The sequence below is a fragment of the Felis catus genome, chromosome E2, assembly GCF_018350175.1.
Source record: "Felis catus isolate Fca126 chromosome E2, F.catus_Fca126_mat1.0, whole genome shotgun sequence".
Lineage (NCBI taxonomy): Eukaryota > Metazoa > Chordata > Mammalia > Carnivora > Felidae > Felis > Felis catus.
In genome coordinates, this window is record NC_058382.1 from 57,382,413 (window position 1) to 57,400,045 (window position 17,633).

Genomic DNA, 17,633 nt, shown 5'->3' on the forward strand with positions numbered 1-17,633 from the left:
CAGTGTCGCGGAGAATTCCGTGGCCGAGACCCCCGGGCTGGAACTGCTCTGTCCCGTCTGTGCAGGTAGCACAGAGACCGGTCCACAGAGTGGTCCTTTGTGAGCTGCTTCCCAGAGGTGACCACCGAGCATCTGCTTAAAAAGGATTTCTTCTTAATTTAGGTGAAAGTCGCATCATTTAAAAAGTAAGCGTTTTAAAGTGTACAGTACAATCCAGGGGCGCCCGGGCGGCTCAGTCGGTTGAGCGTCCGGCTTCAGTTCAGGCCGTGATCTCACAGTTCGTGGGTTCGAGCCCCGCGTCGGGCTCTGTGCCGACAGCTCAGAGCCTGGAGCCTGCTTCAGACTCTGTGTCTCCCTCTCTCTCTGCCCCTCCCCTGCTCGTGCTCTCTATCTCAAAAATAAATAAAAATATTAAAAAAATAATAATAATAAAAGAATACGTCTGTACTCTAGGATCCTGTGTTGTGTGTCTATGCAGAAAAATCTAGAAGGGTACCCCAAAATGTGAATCTTTGGATACCAGAATTTGGGATGATTTTTCTGTTCTTTTTTTCGGGGGGGGGGGTGTCGCATCCGTTTTATAAATTTCTGTGTGCTTGTTTTCCAAGAAGGGAACAGAGTTGGCAAGGCCGGGTACCGTGGTCCACCTTCCACGGGCCAGCTCGCTCACTCGTGGAACAGCTGGGTGCTGACACCCCCTCCCTGTTTGCTCCCTAGGCGGTGCTTATCGTGGTGACTGTCGCCTTCATCCAGGTGCGTAGCTCTTTCCTGAGGTCTCGGTCAGGGTAACCCCGGGTGTGACGGGAGCCTTGGAGTTCCCGGCCTTGAATGTCATGTCGGCTGTGCTTCCCGCCAGGAATACAGATCTGAGAAATCGTTGGAGGAGTTGACCAAGCTGGTCCCTCCCGAATGTAACTGGTGAGTCAGAGATGGCCTGGGGCTTCTTGGTTCCTCGGGGCAGCCAGTGGGCTGGTGGGGTTGGCAAAAGTTTGCCAAGTCTGTGTCCCTGGTGGTGCGATGGCGGGGAACCCCGCCTTCCTGGGGGTTGGGAGACATGGCGTCTGCCTTGCCAACGGATTACTGTGTGTCCTTGGGCATGTCGTTCGACTTCTCTGGGCGCTCACGGTCTCATCAGGGTCTAATGAGAGTGCCGGGGCTGGGGCCATGGGCGGCGGGAGTGGACTTGGGAAGAGAGCAGCCCGCGACCCCCGTGGTATGGTGGGCGCGGCTGGACTGAGTGGACTGAGTCGTCGCGACGCGGGGCTCGAACAGGCCGAGGCTTCGGGCCGTTGGGCTGTGGGGTGAGACGTTGCAAGGCTGGCCTCAGCGGCCCCGCCGGCCTCTTTCCCGCCTGGACGTTTCCGCGTCGCCCGTTGTTACCACACGGCCATCCCCAGAGGCGTTTGAAAGGGACAAAGGGAGACCGAGAATGCAGTGCTATGCGGTAGAACTTTCTGGGATGTTCTGTAATCCACGCCGTCCAGGACGAACCACTGCTCACCTCTGACCACGTCGGTGTGGCTGGGGAAGTGAGTTCTTCATTTCACTGAACTTCAGTAGCCGGCGGGACAGCTGAGGCTTCCGGCAGGTGCACAGTCCGCTGCCCCAGGGTAGGGACGCGGCCGACACCCGGGAGACAGTGTCTGGGGCCTGGCATTTTCTTGATGTCATTTCTAGTTTGCCAGTGACTTTTCTAGTCTCTCCTGGTGAGAATGGACTGATTTCAGGAAAGGGCCAAGTCTGCGCCCCTCCCCTGCCCCCGGCTGGCTCTGCTCATGTTGTTTTGGGGCCAGTGTCTTTCCCAAATATGCACCTGCTGCTTACAACAAAGTAGCAGAAAGTATCTCACAGGTCCAGGGGCTTGGGAAGGGTTTAGACACACAGTAACCCTCTGCTTTCTCAAAGAGGATGTTTGGGGAAGAACCCGAATGTGTATCTAGATACATATGGCACAGGTGCGCCCCACAGCTGGGGTAGAAAGCTCTAGTGGGTTGCGTCCCACCTCCCAAGAAGCCAGCAAGCGAGGGGCCTGTGTGTGTGTGTGTGTGTGTGTGTGTGTGTGTGTGTGTGTGTGTGTATAACACAAGGCAGAGAATAACCAATAACAGAGACAAAAAGAGGGTGATGTGGAAGGGCTAGAGAAGGTGAGTCGATTCTAGAAGGTTCACTGGGGGCACCAAACGTGACGGAGCTTAATAAGAAGACGAGCCAGGCTGTCAGAAATCCAGATGTGTGACATGTGACGTAATCCCACGAACAAACGGGCACATAAATGATTCATGTGGTCTGATGATCTGATCTTGAGTGTAAATATCAGGTCTCGGCCTTTCAGGCGGACAGTATGCCTTATCGATGTCCCCGGAAGTCACTTCTAAAAGACAGTTCTGTTTTCAAGAAGAGCGATGACAGGCAGGCTACTAGAATCCAAAGGGCACCGAAGAGACGCAGCCTCTGTCTCGGTGTCTGTTCTCCACGCCGGGAGGAACAGACCTCCGTCCTTCGTGGAGCCGTTATGTATTTATTGAGCACCTACTGCGTGCCCGGAGAGATCCTGCCAGGGTTGCCCCGGGGAACGAGAAGGGAAGGCCTCGACCATCAGAGAGCGCACACTCCTACCAGGGGAGGCAGATACTAAAGGGAAGGAACGAGATGATTTTGGAATACGGCAGGTGCATTCGAGCCAGAAGGGGCCCCCGCACCTGAAACCACAGGAAACCTCATGGAGACACAGCAGTACCCGATGGGAGAGTGGGGACGGCTTTCCGTAGCTGGTGAGCAGGCTGCCCTGATCTGACCTTTAAGGAGGAGCTGACATTTTCAGTTGGGACCTGAGAGATGGAAGGAGCCAGCCGTGGAGAGTTGAGGGAAACGTCTGATGGGTGCTCGTGGCTGCAAGGGACAGCCGAGCTGCACAAACCGGAGAAATCGTGGTGTCTCAGGGCGAGGGGCCTCGGGTGGGAGGGACAGTGTGGTTGGTCAGCTGGAGATGACATGGGGGGCCTGGTGCTTTTATTTCTCGTTTCTTAAATGTGTTTATTTACTTTTGAGAGAAAGGGAGAGAGAGACAGAGACAGAGTGTGAGTGGGGGCAGGGCAGAGAGAGAGAGGGAGACACCAAGTCGGAAGCAGGCTCCAGGCTCCGAGCTGCCAGCACAGAGCCCGACGCGGGGCTCGAACTCACGAACCGTGAGATCGTGACCTGAGCCGAAGCCGGATGCTCAACCAGCTGAGCCACCCAGGCGCCCCAAGACGGCTGCCACAGCCCCAGACATCGGAGCCGGACGTGAAAAGCTCCAAGAGAGGAAGAGGTCGTGTGTGTGTGTGTGTGTGTGTGTGTGTGTGTGTGTGTGTGTTTACAGAATGGGGAAGCCTTTCTCACGAGCCCCCAGGAAATGTCCATGCGTGTCTCACAAACCAGTGTTACAGAAAGTGCCTGTGCCTAAGCCAGTCCTGGGCAGGGGCTGGGCTCACCCCGATGGTCTCAGCCAGTCAGAAGCCACTCGCTGGAGCAGACGGCTCCAGGTGGGAAAGGGTGGCTCTCTGAACAAGAGTGAAATCTCTTAACGAAGAAGAGGGGAATGTCTGCTTCCACGTCCGAGGTTGGGAGACCAGAAAGGGCTGGGTGTGTTCAAGGGCTGGATGGCAGGAGTGCGGGAGGGGGCAGGACCCAGTCAAGGGGGCCTTAGCAGGGCCTTTGGGTTTGAGCCCAAGGTCATCGAAAGCCATTGGAGGTTTGGAGCAGTAGGAACTTGTGATCTGGTTTTTTATCTGCTTTTTTGTGGTTTTTTTAACATTTATTTTGAGAAAGAGAGAGAGAGGGCGCAAGCAGGGTGTGCAGAGAGAGGGGGAGACAGAGAAGCCAAAGCAGGCTGCGTGCTGTCAGCGCAGAGCCCTATGTGGGGCTAGAACTCACGAACCGTGACATCATGACCTGAGCTGAAGCCAAGACTCGGACGCTTAACCGGCTGAGCCACCCAGGTGGCCCTGATCTTTGCGTTTTAAGAGCCCTCTGGCCACGGCGTGTGGGACAGAGAGAGAAGATGGCCAGGGACGGGGCGGGAGCCCGGCTGGGACTGTGGCGTCCGGGGAGGGTGGCGAATGGGGGGATTGCAGCGGGAGCCTGTGCCCAGAAGCACGCGGCTTGTTACTGGCACGGCCGTGAGCAGGGGTCATGGCCCAGCGGGAAAGGAGGTCCTGGGCTTCTCAGGCCCATAAGATGCCCCCCCCCCCAGCTCTGCCAGGCCGAGTCCTGGAGACAGTGCTCTGTGCCCGAGCGGTGTCTTCTCTGAGGACAGAAGTGCCTCTAGCCACTGGCTCCATTAAGGAAGCTTTAGAGCTGCCGACTTACACCTGCAGAAGCTTCTGGAGGCCACGTGGCTCCGCCTTGATTCCAGGCAGGGTAAACAGGAGTAGTGGGCCCGCATTTCAAATGAAGCCGAGGGTCTCCCAGAAGCGTGTGTGACCTTAAAATACGACAAAACCATGAAGGCGCGAGGGTTTGTCCGTAACTGGGAGAGAAAGCGTGCTTCGGTATTCTTTGCTCAGATTGGCTAACGTGCGCAAAAGTAGGATGTGATCAGCATGTCGGTGTGTGTGTTTGTGTTTGTCTGTTTGTTTATCGTTTCACATGCAGCATCAGAGAAGGAAAACTCCAGCATTTGCTCGCGCGAGACCTGGTTCCCGGAGACATCGTGTCTCTCTCGATCGGAGACCGGATCCCCGCAGACATCCGTCTCACTGAGGTGAGGAGTCCCTGACCCTGGCCTTTGTGATCTGCAGACACTTAGCTTATTGGCGACAGGCATATTCTCCCTCTCTCTCTCTCTCTCTCTCTCTCTCTCGTGCACGCACACAAGGCATGAAGTTAGCAAGCAAGCTCATTTTAAGCACAAAGCCCCTCGAATTGTGTTTCATAAATTATTCATTCCCAGTTTTACGTTTCGGTTATGTGATTTTCTGGCTTAGAGCAGACGGCACTAGCCCGTTAAACCAGGGTGGGACCGAGGGATGAGGCAAGCGTGGCTTCTAGAAGGAGCTGCCAGAAAGAAACGTGACCCGATTGCTCAGTGCCGAGGAGGGAAACAGGCCAGCGGAGACACAAAACGAAAGTACGAGCTTTTACGATAGTGTGGGTTGAGGACGTGGGGTGGGGGGCGAGCCGTGTCCCTGACCTTTGTGGGTGTCATGGTGCCACAGCGTCACCTGAGGCTCTCGGAGATAATCCTTGATGTATCAGAAAAGGTGAAGTCGAGTTCAGAGGGATCTGTCGGCGGGGGTGATCTATTTTACGGAACTTTGCAGAAATGCTGAAGAATCATTCACGGCTTTCAGTGATAACGGCTTCAGTGCAGGCTATCTCCCCGACTCACTTATTTCCAGAGGATGTGTCTTCGGGAATTGTGGGATCATTGGCATGCTGTTAACACAGTGGCCTGGAGGGGCGCCCGGTGGCTCGGCCGGTTGAGCTTCCGACTCTGGATTTCAGCTCAGGTCACGATCTCGAGGCTCGTCAGTTCGAGCCCCGCATCGGGCTCCGTGCTGACAGTGTATGGAGCCTGCTTGGGATTCTCTCTCTCTCTCTCTCTCTCTCTCTCTCTCTCTCCCTCTCTCCCTCTCTCCCTCTCTCTCCGTCTCCCTCTCTCCCCTTCTCTCTCTGCCCCTCCTCCACTTGAACTCTCTCTCTCCCTCTTTTGCAAAATAAATAAATACACGTAAAGAAAACAAAAACACAAACAGTGGCCTGGAGAGGGTGATGGGGAAGGACGAAGAGCCAAATCCGGGCCCCGCATTTCAAGCCCCGAGCCACTCTCTGCGGCAGAGGCAGGGGCCCGGGGGACACTCCCGCTTTCAAAGCCTTCTGCCCCTGACTTTGAGATCTGACGGCAGGGTAGGGACCCAGGTGAGCAGGCTGCAGGCTCAGGCCGCTGTCCCTTCCCACAACAGAACAGATTCCTCGGCGTCTGCTACCCCCCTCCCCCACCCCGCACTGGCCTTCAGCGGTCCAGAGGCGGTGCCTCGAGGCAGCTAGTGCCCTGGGGCCGGGCATTGGCCCTGAGTTTGAAGCCAGGGCCTACCGTTCACAAGTTGGGTGGCCTGGAGCGAGGTACTCAACCTTTGTGCCCCCGTTTTCCCGTCTGCAAAACGGGGAAGAAAGTGGGAGGCCGTAAGGATGACATCCCCTGGATGGAAAGGGCTCAGCCCAGGGCCTGGCACGGGTGAGTGACGCACGCTGGAAATCGGGGGCCCGTGGTTTCGTCTCCCCGCCCCGCGCCTGCCAGCCTGCAACTCTGACGAAAGCTCGGCCTCTCTGAGCCTTGGTTTCCCCATCTGTCAAAGAGGATAGCGCTTGTTCCGCCTCGACGAGTTACCACCTGCGGCACGCTCGGCGTGACGTGAGCGGTCGGTGCGTCGGCAGTGGCTTCATTGCCCTCCCTTTCCCGTCCCCCCCACCCCCACCCCAAGTCCCCGCAACAGTTCATAACCCCCGGGTAACTCTCTCCCTCAACTGGTTTTCCTCCTGCCTATGTTAAGGCCACCCGTACCTGCTCCTGATGCCACGGGATGCTTTTTCTCCCTGCGACCGGTCACAAGGCGGCACCTTCCCCTTCTTGGTATTTTGCAACTGCCCTGAACAACCAATGCCTTTGTTTATTCACCGTGGCATATGGGTGTCAGCTATTAAGCCCTGAGATCCGGGAGAACTTTATGTAGGGCTTAAAGCCACTTAGGTCCAGGAAACAGCGGGTTCAAGAAAGTTCTTAAAATAGGTACGCCCGCCACCCTTCTGCATCGTGTGTGGAGGTCACGGAGTATTTTCTCTTCCCACAGCGAAAACAAAGGCCAAGGCCTGGGGGGGAGAGGCTGATGCGGCCCAGCCAGTAGAGCAGGGTCACTGCTTCTTGTTTTTCTTTGACCACTTCCGGAAATGAAAAGGGGGTTGAATGGAATCTGTCGGGGCTCCAAGTAAGGCTCTGTCTCGGAGGGGAGACTGGCTGGGCGTGAGGAGACAGGAACAGCCTTGTCTGCTCTCCAGCAGGAAGGGACCAGAGGCTTCCACCGTCTTCAGGCCCAGCCACCTCCGGGTGGCCGCTGGTGTCACACAGGTTCTGGGCCTTGAGTATCTTTAGCCGCCAGAATCGTTGCACAGGCACGCACACATTGTTCCTTCTTGGCCCAGACATTCCCCTTCATCTCTGCCTCCCAGCGTGTTTCTCTTTCCGGAAAGAACGAACGCGCTTACATATAAAGCCGGGTCTGTGCCGACCACGGGGTAGAAACTGCTTCCTTCCGTCTCCCAACAACCTTGAGAGAACACGACTTCATCTTCTGACCGTACAACAAGGACACAGAAACCGGGAAAGGTCGAGCAGCCCGCCTGAGGTCATGCACCTGTCAGTGGGGGAGGAGGAGCACATGCTCTCTGGCCTGCAGTCGGCTCTTGTGACCTTTTCTCGCTCCGTCTCTCCCTCTGGGTTCCCCAATGTATCATCTCTCTCCTCTGGCTGCTATAACAAATGACTAGGTACCGAGCGGCTTAAGACAACACAAATGTATTATCTTACGGTTCTGAAGGTCAGAATGACAGCTCTTTTCACTGGGTGGAAAAAAGGAAGGTGTTGGCATTTGAAAACACAACAAATAAACCTGGGCAAGAGTTAAGGCTCGCGTCTCAGTTCAGAAGGTCGGGGTGCTGACTGAGCCTCTGCCTGGAAGATTCCTGCCAATCCCAAATTGACTTCAATGAAGTGTATTCAGGATCAAGCCCGCCTGACTGAAAAATGTCCTGAAGGGGCGCCTGCGTGGCTCAGTCGGTTAAGCATCCGACTTCAGCTCCGGCCATGATCTCCCAGTTCGTGGGTTTGAGCCCTGGGTCGGGCTCTGTGTTGACAGTTTAGAGCCTGGGGTCTGTTTCCGATTCTGTGGCTCCTCCTCCCTCTCTGTCCCTCCCCCACTTGAGCTCTATTTCTCTCTCAAAAATAAATAAAACATTAAAACATTTTTTTAAATGTTTTTTATTATTTTTCTTTATTATCATTATTTTTTTGAGAGGCAGAGAGAGACAGAGCATGAGCGGGGAAGGGGCAGAGAGAGGGAGACAGAGTCTGAAGCAGACCCCAAGCTCTAAGCTGGGCCCCCCCCATGGGGGCTCGAACCCACGAACCATGAGATCATGACCTGAGCCGAAGTCAAACGCTCAACCGACTGAACCACCCAGGCGCCCCATTAAAAAAAAAAAATTTTTTTTAATGTTCTGTAGACCAGATTAAGCTGTGAGCCTTAGTGACCTGTGCCTTTGTCCATATATCTAGTTAATTCCACTCACTGCCAATTCTGTTGTTCTTCCTGGCTGGTTCTTCTGTCCATGCGCACTGCACCCCCCCTCCCCGGGGAGCCATCCTTGGCCTCACTTGGGTTCATTCCTTGGACTGTGGGCTTCCCTTCCCAATGCCACTGGCCGCGTCTTTCAACATCTAGCATCATTTTGTGGATCTCACTCACCTCCCTTCTCTGCTCAAGACTTTTCATGGCTCCTCATTACTTACAAGGTACCCTCCAAATTTCTTAGCCGATGCCAGAAGCGACTGAGTTCCAACCCCACCTCCCCCAGTGCTCCATGTGGACCAGACCTCCTGTCTTCTTGCCTGTACCCTCTCCATTCAGGGCTCGTCCCGCCCGTGGCTTCAGCACCAGGGACAGCGCCCACCGCACCGCCCCCCCCCCCCCCAACCTCCACCCTCTCCCCACCACCCCGGCCAAGAATCTGTGTCCCAAAGAGGGTGGATAGGTGCCCACACTCAGCACCCTGGGTTTCTGTCCCGTTAAAGCTGGTGGGGTGCTGGGAGAAGAGAGGTCTTTTTTATTAAGCCTGTTACTACCGAGTTCACGCATCATCGATCCCCCCCCAGTTTGCTTTCTCTTCCTTCCCTGCCTGATTCACTCACCAACTGTGTGCTTATCCTTCGAGGCCCATTTCAAGTCCCTGATCCTGCAGGAACTCACCTCTTCCGGCCCATCCCCCAACCCGGCAGCTCCGCCCCCCCGTTTCTCACTCCCAAGCCCAAGGCCGCAGGTTCCATCTGACAAAAACATCCGACTGCGGTCAGTTGGGCTCTCGGGCCCAGTCAGCGGAGGGGTTTCTCTTCCCCGTGTTGACTTTCTGTTCTAACTACAGTGCTGCTTAAATGTGAACAAACAAAGTTAGGTACAAATTCCATGTGCTTCAACCTGGAAACCTAAGCCAGATTTTCCTAGGAAGTACAACGTATTCAAATGATCATCCTGTCCCATGAGACGGTGTCTTCTGGAAACCGAATCCCTGCTTGCCTTGGGGATGTGGTGCCACTTTCTCCCGCCTGTGTGCGTGGTGCCAGCAGCCGGTGGTGCTGGGTGACTTCGTCTTCCTGTTTCTTCCTTCGTCGTGTTAGGCGCCACTCCAGGAAGTCCCTTGACTTTCCCTGTGTCCTGGAGATAAAAATACAAACACAAAGTCTAGATCAGTGGCGGTTGTTATTTGACTATGGTAATAGAGTGAGAGAAATGCCTGGGCTTCAGTGGGTCAGAGATTTACTCCTCTCTCACAGGATGAGAGACTGGAAGGGGGGGTGTCCAGAGCCAATATGGCGGCTCCACCATGGAACAGAGTACAGGGCTTCTCCCAGGCCCCCATTGCGCCCTCCGCAGGATGGGACCGTCCTTTAAATGCTTGCAAGATGGCTTCTGGAGCCACTAGGGCGAAGGCCCAGGGAGGGAGAAAGAGGAAGCCAGAAGGGTGAAGAGCGTCTCACCCTCACTCGTCTTCACAGATCTTGCCCTGGACCGTCCGTGACTTCTCCCTGTGTCCCAGTGTCCAAAGGGCTGGAGACACTGTGAGCTGCAAGGGATGCTGGGAAATAGCGTTGCAGGGGCACATAGCCACCCCCAAGTCCAGATACCACTGCCAACGGGGTTTCTGTTAGGAAGAGGGGACGTGGGCATTATACAGGCAAGTGGGAGCCTTTGTCATTCTTGGGCACTGGGATCCTGCGGCCCTGAGCACATTTTAAAAAGATCGCTGCTAGATTTTTTTTTAATTTGAAAATATAGAGAACTCACCGGTCCCTGTTCGAATAATGCCGACCTAACTGTTCTCTTGTGAGCTTGTAGGACGTTGGCTTCTCTCAGTTGGTCTTAGATACTTAAATGACAAGGTCCTTAGGGGCAGAGCTCACCCTGGCCCCCCACGTATGTCCTCCATAGTATCCAGCTGGCCACAGGAGGCTCACCTCTTGTGTGATAGCTACTGGGTCTGTGGTCCGTTTTGCAAGATGGTCAAGAGTGCGGTTTCTGGAACTAGAGCCTTGGCTCACGCTTCGGCTCTGCCACGAAGCAGCTGTATAACCTTGAACAAGTTACTTGAGCAAGTGACTTAATGTTTCCGTGCCTCAGTTTCCCCATATGTAAAATGGAGAAAACAGTAGCATCTTTCATGGAGGGGATGGGGATTTGGAGACAGGGGCCTTGCAAAGTGCTCGGCCCAGGGCCTAGCTCATCACAGGAGTTCTGGGAATGTGAGCGCTCTCTCCTCCTCTCCTGGTGTGTGTGTGTGCGTGTGCACACGTGTGGCTTCTGGTGTTAACACAGCCTAAGGCGGCTGCTGAGTAAGCTGGCTCCGTGATGCTCGAGGCACACGGATTGTATGGGTTTCTCCAAGGTGGGCAGGACGCGGAGTGTCCGGAGAAAGACACAGGTGCTTTGAAAGATACGTTCTAGGGGCGCCTGGGTGGCTCAGTCCGTTGAGTGTCCGACTTCAGCTCAGGTCATGATCTCACAGCTCATGAGTTCGAGCCCTGCATTGGGCTCTGTGCTGATGGCTCAGAGCCTGGAGCCTGCTTCGGATTCTGTGTCTCCCTCCCTCTCTGCCCCTCCCCTGCTCGTGCTCTGTCTCTCTCTGTCTCTCTGTCAGAAATAAACATTAAAAAAAATTGTAAGATATATTTTAAGTTAACCGTTTGCCAAGTATTTTTTTTAACAGTACACTAAAATTTTAAATGATGTTAAAGCAGGTATGAGACTTCTGTGTTTTTTCGGTGGGGGGAGGCACACGATCAACTCTTGTCCAGTTCCCAGACGCCTGTGAGGCCGTGTTCTGATAACTTGTCCCGTGACTTCGACATGGTGTTTGTTGTCTGTTGGCGAATGGAATTAAGGTGTCAGATACCGTTGTGTGCTTTTCTGGTCGCGGTTTTGTTGTGTTCCGTTTCGTTTTGTTTTGTCGTGGCAAAATCAGAAACGAAAACAAAAGCAGAAGCCTTGTTCCATCCTAAGATGCGATTTGTATGAGTTCTTCGTGGCAGAAAATCCTCACGAAAATAGCCGTACCTGAATGGCAGAGGTGGCTGAGGGCAGTATGGTTTGCTTTACGAAACCAGACATCATGGGGCGCCTGGGAGGGCTCGGTCAGTTGAGCCACCGACTCTTGATTTTGGCTCAGGTCATGATCTCACGGTGGGGATGGCGCCCCAGGTGGGCTCTGCACCGAGCCTGGAGCCCGCTTGGCCTCCTTTTTTCCACCCCTGCCCCTCCCCCACTCACGCATGCACACTCTCTCTAGGACAAACAGAAAGACAAAACCAGGCGTCAGAGCCACCATTTCTGGAAGGCCTCAGATCCAGAGAGGCCAGCACGCACGCACCTCAGGTGGCTGGGTCCCAGTCGTCCCAGCTGCCCTCCGAAGGCGTCTCCCCAGCCACGCCTCTGTTCAACGCCAGATGGGTTAAACAGAGACCTATGCATTCTTTAATGCACCAAAGAAAGGTGTCTGAAGTTCCTGAATGTTGCATCACACTCGGGGGCTCCTCGGCTCGCGGGCTTAGAAATGACCCCTCACTGTCAGGGGTGGTCCCACATCAGCCTTGTTTTTCTTCCCTGCCAACACTGGAGTGTTGTCCCTGGAATGTGTCCGGGAAGCCAGGAAAGCTTGCATTGGAATATCCTTCCAGGTCAGTACAGGTGGCCCAGAAAAAAGTCCCTTCCAGCCCGACTCCAGGGCCTGGCGGAGGGACGTTTTCTGCTTAGAGCTGCGTGCCGACTTTGTAGCGGCCTGTCGGTCAGGATTCGCCCCTGTCGACCGGGACCGCTAACTCTTAGGCACAGGACGCTTTTCCCAGTTGAGAAGTTTTATGGGGTGCGAGGGGTCCGTTCTGCGCTTGACCGAGCTGTTCTCAGGGCGAAGGGGGCAGACTGTGTTCTTTTCCCCTCGTGGCTCTAGGTCACAGACCTCCTGGTGGATGAATCCAGTTTCACAGGAGAAGCGGAGCCGTGCAGTAAGACGGACGGCCCGCTGACGGACGGAGGGGACCTCACCACTCTGAGCAACATCGTCTTCATGGGGACCCTGGTGCAGTACGGGAAGGGGCAGGTGAGCCCCGGGGACCTCGGCCGCCCCCGCCAGCAGGCTCCCCGCCTCAGATCTCACCCTTCTCTCTCCCGAACGCAGGGAGTCGTGATCGGAACAGGGGAGAGGTCCCAGTTCGGGGAAGTGTTTAAGATGATGCAGGCTGAAGAGGTAAGGGCGGGGGTGGGGGGGGGAGGGGGGCTTTGCTTTTCTTGCAAGCCGGGGTTTGAGATTATTCTCGGCTGCTGCTGCCAGCCCTGCGTCCTCCTTAGGCGTGAGGGTGATGTGGTCAATACGAGTTCACGTTTTTTAAACTTTGTTTTTATTTAAAAACACTTACAGCGGGGGGGGGGGGGGGTCGGGGGGTGGGGGTGGGGCCGCCTGAGTGGCTCCGTCGGTTGGGCGTCCAGCTTTGGCTCTGGTCACGATCTCACGGTTCGTGAGTTCGAGCCCCGCTTCGGATCCTCTGTCCCCGTCCCCCCCCCTCTCGGCCCCTCCCCCCCCCACGCTCTTCCTCAAAAATCAATAAAACGTTAAAAAACAACACAGGTAAAAACACTTACTAGGATTTTTTTTGCCGAGATCCAGCTCACAGACCGTAACACGCAGGGGCCTGAAGTGTGGAGGCCAGTGGACTTTTGCATGCGTGTGCCCCGTTCTGTGACTGTCGCCCCGCTCAAGATAAGAGAAAGCCGGGCGGTGTCCTCTAACAGACCCACCGATCTCCTCCTTTCAGACGCCTAAAACCCCGCTACAGAAAAGCATGGACAGGCTGGGGAAGCAGCTGACACTCTTCTCGTTCGGCATAATTGGTGAGCGAGGCCGTTTCTGCACTGGGTCCCGGGGGGCGCGGGGGAGCCGTCCTGAGGTCCTCAGTGGGACCGAGGGCGGACGGGAGACTCAGGGGGCCAAGCGGTCTCTGTGTGAGACGAGACAAGCTGTCGTACAGAGCAGCCTGCCCCTGGGAGGGCGTAGCGTGGTCAAGGTGCATTTCTTGCTCGTTCCTGCCTGGGTAGGTCACCTCCAAACGCCACCTCGGGGGCCCGGGCCCCGACCATTCCCCCTTCTTCCAGGTCCCCAGAGGCGGGCCGGAATTCCGTTCAGCCAGCGAGTGGGGGAAAGCGGGAACACAGAGGTTGTGTGGGAGATTTTTTAAATTTTTTTATTTTTGAGAGACAGAGCACGAGCGGGGGAGGGGCAGAGAGAGAGAGAGAGAGAGAGAGAGAGAGAGGCACAGAATCGGAAGCGGGCTCCAGGCTCTGAGCGGTCAGCACGGAGCCCGACGCGGGGCTCGAACCCACGAACCGCGAGATCGTGACCTGAGCCGAAGTCGGAGGCTTAACCGACTGAGCCCCCCCAGGCGCCCCAGTACGGGCCATTTTTTAAGGCATGGGCCCCCAAGGCCTGCTGTCTTTGCCCCTTCTTGATTGGCCAGAATGGAGTCACATGGCCTGCCTGACCGCAAAGGCGACTGGGAGGGACAGTTTAGCCACGTGTCTACCAGGCTGCGCCGCTCGGCCTCTGGCAACACAGCAAACGGGCCCGACCCGATGCCGTGGATCTAAACTTAGGTCTTAAGCCTGAATCCCCCCTTGGGGCCGCCCCGGTCCCTTCGCCCACTCCTTCCTGCTGTCTCCAGCTCTGGCTGTGGTTCCGTGTTCTTCACTTTCCAGCCCTCACGGTCAGCCGGAGCCTGGCCCGTAGCAGATTCTCCATCAACACTTGTTGAGTGAATACTTAATAAAGGAACCGACCCAGAAAGCAGCGCCCCCTAGCGCAGGCAGTGATGACAGGACGTACGAGTGGGTCTGGCTAGACCTGCGGAGGAGCCAGAGGAGGTTTCCCGAAGAAGCAGACGTTGCGCCTCTGGCCACCCAGATGTGCGAATTCATTTCGCGAGTGTCTTGTGACACTGGGAGAGGTTTGGGGCCACCGAGACGGATCAGACACAGCCTCGGCCCTTTGAAAGCGCCCAGGCCGAGAGGAGGGAGGCACCTGAACAAACGTGCAACCCGAAGGTCATGGCTAATCTCCAGCGGGAGGCTGGGGAAGGCTCCAAGGGAGGTGTGGCATTAAGCCGGGTCTCGTAGGGTGACAGGAATTTGCCGAGGGAACAAAGAGGGAAATTCGGAATTTCGTGCCGGGACCGAGGGGATCTCCGCTCCCCTGCAACTTACACGCAGAAGTAAATTTAGCGAAGTGGTTAAGAGGATGCCGTCTGGAGTCCGGGCTTCCAGATCTGTCGTGCGGGGGACGCACCCGCCTGCCCTTTCTTCCCTGGACACCCGTCCCCAGATTCCGGTGTCTGGTCACCTCTCCAAGTTCAGCTTTGGATTTAAGTGCCCGGCGTTGGCTAAATCACAGGCTGTTCCAGCCTGTCCTGCCTTCGTCCCTCCTTTCCAGCCTGTTCTGTCCTGGAGCCCTAGTGGAAGGTGGGTCTTAACCGGCCGATTCCGATCTCAGCCAGTGGGGCTCTCAGCCGGGATAGCACTTCAGGTGGATTCCTGCTTCTCAAATCCCGAAACAACTCCTCGAGGGGGACATGGTCATTATCCCCACTTTACAGATGAGGACACTGAGGCCCCAGAACTTTTCCTCCTTGCCAGAGCATCCCGTGCGCGTCCACGGGTCCCAGTGTGACTCATGCCCCCTCTCTGCCCCGAGGGGCCCCACCTCTGGCGGGGTCCGCGTGTCCCGGGCCTGCTGGTTAGTAAACACCGGGTGACTGATGGGGGCGAGAGCGGAACAGGGGACACGTTGGGACACGCGCACGGGAGGACGGAACCCTCTACGACCCGGGCCCACGTGCCTGTCACAGGAACAGCTGTCACCTGCCACATCGGACGCCATGGGGGGCGTCCCAGCACAAACGGCACCCGGGGAGAGTTCTGGAATCGTCCGCCAGCGTTTTCAAACAGCCTGCGATGAACTAACGGAGGGATGGTCTGTCTCTTTCTCTGACTTCAACCGGCTTGGTCCTTTCTGGAAAAAGTAACACCATTGTTTTTTGCGGGCGCGGGAGTGTCTTACAAAGGAACAGGAGAGTGCTCACAAGTCCCTGAGGTTCCTTGACTCAGGCGCAGGAGAGGAGTCTGAAACACCTGGGCGTGTCAGAGGAGGTGCGCGTGTGCCCGCGTGTGTGCAGATGTATACTTTTTGTCTCTTTCCCAGGCGTAATCATGTTCACGGGCTGGCTGCAAGGAAAACCCCTTCTCAGCATGTTCACGATTGGGGTCAGGTAAGGGCACGGACGTCCCCTGGGAAGGCGGGAGCAGGGAAGACCGGGGAGCAGGACCCCGGCCTTGGGTGGGAACGCTGCGGGTTTGAAGCCTGTCTCCGCCACGCCCTGATTCTGTGACTCTGGCAAGCGTCTTGGCCTGAACTCAGTGTCCTGGGGGGGAGCAGTGGAGGCCAGCCTGCCCCACGTGGCGGGGACCCCACCGCCTCTGGGGCAGGGCAGGAACTCTCCTGTGTGCCACCCCTCCCTCGCCGGCCCCCGGCCCCCGCCGTGAGGGCCCGCTGATGACTTCTCCGCACCACCCAGGGCTGAGGGAGCCAGATCACAGAGTTTGCGGGCTGGTGGGGAAAGTAAGCACAAACACGTCAAGTGAACAGTAACAAAATAATCACAACTCACGATCAAGGCCACAGAGGAAACCATTGCGGAGGGAGTGCAAGGGAGGTAGGAAGAATGTCCCCGGAGGGTGGCCCGGGAACGTCCTCTGAGGGCTGTCGAGGAAGAGCCTGCGGGAGAAGGCGGGAAGGGGGTTCCGCCGGGAGGACCCAGCCATGCGCATCTGGGGACAGCAAGGGGACTGGCTGGGCTCCCTAAGCAGAAGCACCAGGGGCGTCGGTTAGGGGACGTGTCACCGGGCTTTTTTGGGGCCCCTTTCCCTCCCGATTCTAAATAGCGTCATCAGAATCTTTCCCCACACGCATGGCGAGCCATCTTTTTTGGCAAAGCGTTGGCCATTCTTGACATAGAGACGAGAGGTGACAGGGGTGCGAACCCCAGCTTGCTGAGCCAAGAGGGGGCCAGGGGGCGTGGGCAGCTGGCTGCGCTGTGGAACGTGGGGTTCAAGGTCAGGGCGGGCTTCCTGGAAGAATGGGCCATTGAAGAGTAGGGGTTTCCAACGGTAGCCGGAGGACACGAGGGTCCTGGGGTCACAGGTGCACGGACTCGGTGGGTCTGGGGGGGCGCCTGGGACTCTGCGTTCCTAACCAGCCCCCCGGCTGCTACTGCTAACTCTAAGTGGTGACCCAGTCGGGGCTCCAGCAGGAGGCGGGGCCAGGGAAGAAGGGTGAGCCCCTGATAAGAGTGCTCAGGTGACTAAGCCTTCAAGGGCAGGTGTGGTGGCCGAGGGACAGAGAAGCCTGAGCCCTGGGGAGACTCCTGGAAAAGCCAGAGCACTCCAAAGCTGTGCCGCTTAAGGACCTCCCCCAAATAATGACACATGCCATTTCCCTCTTCTACACGGTGGAAAGTTCCGTGAGCCCAAGACTTACAGATTTCCAAGTCAGTAACAGCAGAGGCCCCGTGTCCATCCCTGCCCGCCCTCCCCAGAGCCACTGGTTGGTCATTTCTGGTCCCCGGTCTCAGTGTTCCTTCCACCTGACCTATCCCACGACAGCCACGTCTCCCTTGCCGCTCAGAGGCCATCTCCTCTGTTCTTTTCACCTGTGACTTTGAAGCGACGAAGGCTTTTCCGTTTGTAGCAGAGTTAGTCGCTCGAAACCCCTGAATCAGAAGGCAGAAATAGCAGGGTGGCCAGCGAGGAAGAGATTCTCGAAAGAAGTAACGTAAGAGCCACTGTTTTAAACACTTTCTCTTAATTCCCTCTGCCTCGAGTGACATTCAAGGTGATCCAAAGTATACTCGCTTTTCCTGGTCCATGCTAATCTTTATTAGTCTGTGGATTAATTTTTTTTTTTAATCACGCAAGCATCCAACTACATACAAAAACGCCCTTCCCACGCCATATGGGGGGGAGAAAGGCCCCGTCGTACACCCTCTGCAAATGTTTGCTTAGCTAGTCTCGTCTGCTTGTGCCATAAAACCGAGGAGGCCTTCTTGCTGGTACCATAGAAACTGGGCACAGTCCTTTGACCAAATTCAGTAATCTTGGTTCATATAACCGGCCCCTGAATGCGCCATTGTTTCTGGGGAACAGGCCGCCGCTCGCGTACCGTATTTCTTCGATTTCAGACACATTGTCTTTCCCACTTTAACTCCTCTGAGGTCGGACTGCCTCTTTCAAGTG

The 17,633-nt window shown here is 56.1% G+C and overlaps 1 protein-coding gene across 2 annotated transcripts in view; it reads left to right on the top strand.

Annotated features, from left to right (window-relative positions):
- ATP2C2 (ATPase secretory pathway Ca2+ transporting 2) overlaps positions 1 to 17,633 on the top strand; it is a 63,756-nt gene that overhangs the window by 28,962 nt on the left and 17,161 nt on the right. For both annotated transcript variants that reach the window (XM_023246034.2, XM_023246035.2), the window contains exons 5-11: positions 718 to 753; positions 857 to 918; positions 4,633 to 4,741; positions 12,247 to 12,396; positions 12,475 to 12,543; positions 13,109 to 13,184; positions 15,544 to 15,610. In XM_023246034.2, coding sequence (XP_023101802.2) covers positions 718 to 753; positions 857 to 918; positions 4,633 to 4,741; positions 12,247 to 12,396; positions 12,475 to 12,543; positions 13,109 to 13,184; positions 15,544 to 15,610 — 569 coding nt within the window. The remainder of the gene's footprint in view (positions 1 to 717; positions 754 to 856; positions 919 to 4,632; positions 4,742 to 12,246; positions 12,397 to 12,474; positions 12,544 to 13,108; positions 13,185 to 15,543; positions 15,611 to 17,633) is intronic.